Source organism: Pseudorasbora parva, chromosome 10, assembly GCF_024679245.1.
Source record: "Pseudorasbora parva isolate DD20220531a chromosome 10, ASM2467924v1, whole genome shotgun sequence".
Lineage (NCBI taxonomy): Eukaryota > Metazoa > Chordata > Actinopteri > Cypriniformes > Gobionidae > Pseudorasbora > Pseudorasbora parva.
This window is the reverse complement of record NC_090181.1, coordinates 1,097,917-1,100,416: the sequence shown is the minus strand read 5'-3', so window position 1 is coordinate 1,100,416 and position 2,500 is coordinate 1,097,917. Positions and strand designations below refer to the sequence as shown.

General features: G+C 47.8%; 1 protein-coding gene across 5 annotated transcripts in view; it reads left to right on the top strand.

Annotated features, from left to right (window-relative positions):
* The window catches only part of LOC137090868 (ryanodine receptor 3), a 294,990-nt gene that overhangs the window by 279,011 nt on the left and 13,479 nt on the right, over positions 1–2,500 (top strand). For all 5 annotated transcript variants that reach the window (XM_067454843.1, XM_067454842.1, XM_067454840.1 and 2 more), the window contains 2 exons: positions 813–959; positions 1,043–1,177. In XM_067454843.1, coding sequence (XP_067310944.1) covers positions 813–959; positions 1,043–1,177 — 282 coding nt within the window. The remainder of the gene's footprint in view (positions 1–812; positions 960–1,042; positions 1,178–2,500) is intronic.

The following is a 2,500-nucleotide window of genomic DNA, read 5'->3' as shown; positions in this document are numbered from 1 at the left end:
GAAAGCCATCAATTTGGGTTTTTATTCCACTGGGCATGCTTTGACCAGTACTGAATGTTTTTCTGTAACTGATTCCGGTCAAAAAAACACAATAGGGGAGTGGGAGGGAACAGAAGTCATTCTTCTGGGATTGGGCCAGGATTTTCCCCCAGTTTTTTCATGGGACTGGGATGGGATGGAATGGAATTTTTTTCCTAGTTTCTTCGTGGGATTGAGATGGGACAGAATTTCCCCCCAGTTTTTTCGTGGGATTGGGATGGGAGGGAATGGGAATTTTTTCCCCAGTTTCTTCATGGGATTGGGATGGGACAGGATTTCCCCCAAGTTTTTTCACGGGATTGGGATGGGAGGGAATTTGCCCCCAGTTTTTTCACGGGATTGGGATGAGATGGAATTTTTTTCCCCTAGTTTCTTTGTGGGATTAGGATAGGACAGGATATCCCCCCATTTTTTTTTCATGGGATTGGGATGGGATGGGAATATTTTCCCCAGTTTCTTTGTGGGATTGGGATGGGACAGGATTTCCCCCATTTTTTTCGTGGGATTAGGATGGGATTTGTCTACAGTTTTTTTCATGAGAATGGGATGGGAATATTTTCCCCAATTTCTTTGTGCGATTGGGATGGGACAGGATTTCCCCCAAGTTTTTTAGTGGGATTGGGATGGGACAGGATTTTCCCCAAGTTTTTTCATGGGATTTGGATGGTATGGGATTTCCCCCCAGTTTTTTCATGGGGTTGGGATGGGATTTTTTTTGTGGGAGTGTGACGGGAGAGGTTTGAAAATCCTGACGTCTCTCTCTGTCCCTGCAGTCGTTCCTGTATCTGGTCTGGTATACCACCATGTCCATCCTGGGACACTATAATAACTTCTTCTTTGCCGCTCACCTGCTGGACATCGCTATGGGCTTCAAGACCCTGAGGACCATCCTATCCTCCGTCACACACAACGGCAAACAGGTGTGACTCCCGGTGCCGCCTCCTTCGCTCTGGGGTTTGTGCTTCTGCCTTCTCTGATGTGTGAGTGTGTGTGTTTCTTTCAGCTGGTTCTGACAGTCGGGCTGCTCGCCGTGGTCGTTTATCTCTACACCGTCGTGGCGTTCAACTTCTTCCGCAAGTTCTACAACAAGAGCGGTGACGAGGACGAGCCTGATATGAAATGCGATGACATGATGACGGTGAGTGACGGGATTCATGACCAAAGTGTTTCTGAAAGAGTCTCTGCTCACCAGTAAAGTGTAATTTATTCCTGTAATCAAAGCTGAGTTTATCATCATCACTCCAGTCTTCAGTGTCACGTGTGTGTGTGTGTGTGTTTGTGTGTGTGTGTGTGTGTTTGTGTGTGTGTGTGTGTGTGTGTGTGTTGACTGGCATGTCTCTGTGTAGCAGTGTTACCTGTTCCATGTGTGTGTATGTATGTATGTGTGTGTGTGTGTGTGTGTGTGTGTGTGTTGACTGGCATGTCTCTGTGTAGCAGTGTTACCTGTTCCACGTGTGTGTATGTATGTGTGTGTGTGTGTTGACTGACGTTTCTCTGTGTGGCAGTGTTACCTGTTCCACGTGTGTGTGTGTGTGTGTGTGTGTGTGTGTGTGTGTGTGTGTGTGTGTGTGTGTGTGTGTGTGTGTGTGTGTGTGTGTGTGTGTTGACTGGCGTGTCTCTGTGTGGCAGTGTTATCTGTTCCACATAAGTGTGTGTGTGTGTGTGTGTGTGTGTGTGTTGACTGGCGTGTCTCTGTGTGGCAGTGTTACCTGTTCCACATGTGTGTGTGTGTGTGTGTGTGTGTGTGTGTGTGTGTGTGTTGACTGGTGTGTCTCTGTGTGGCAGTGTTGCCTGTTCCGTGTGTGTGTGTGTGTGTGTGTGTGTGTGTGTGTGTGTGTGTGTGTGTGTGTGTGTGTGTGTTGACTGGCGTCTCTCTGTGTGGCAGTGTTATCTGTTCCACGTGTGTGTGTGTGTTGACTGGCGTGTCTCTGTGTGGCAGTGTTACCTGTTCCACATGAATGTGTGTGTGTGTGTGTGTTGACTAGTGTGTCTCTGTGTGGCAGTGTTATCTGTTCCACATAAGTGTGTGTTGACTGGCGTGTCTCTGTGTGGCAGTGTTATCTGTTCCACATAAGTGTGTGTGTTGACTGGCATGTCTCTGTGTGGCAGTGTTACCTGTTCCACATGAATGTGTGTGTGTGTGTTAACTAGTGTGTCTCTGTGTGGCAGTGTTACCTGTTCCACATGTGTGTGTGTGTTGACCGGTGTGTCTCTGTGTGGCAGTGTTACCTGTTCCACATGTATGTGTGTGTGTGTGTGTGTGTGTGTGTGTGTGTGTGTGTGTGTGTGTGTGTTGACTGGCGTCTCTCTGTGTGGCAGTGTTATCTGTTCCACGTGTGTGTGTGTGTTGACTGGCGTGTCTCTGTGTGGCAGTGTTACCTGTTCCACATGAATGTGTGTGTGTGTGTGTGTTGACTAGTGTGTCTCTGTGTGGCAGTGTTATCTGTTCCACATAAGTGTG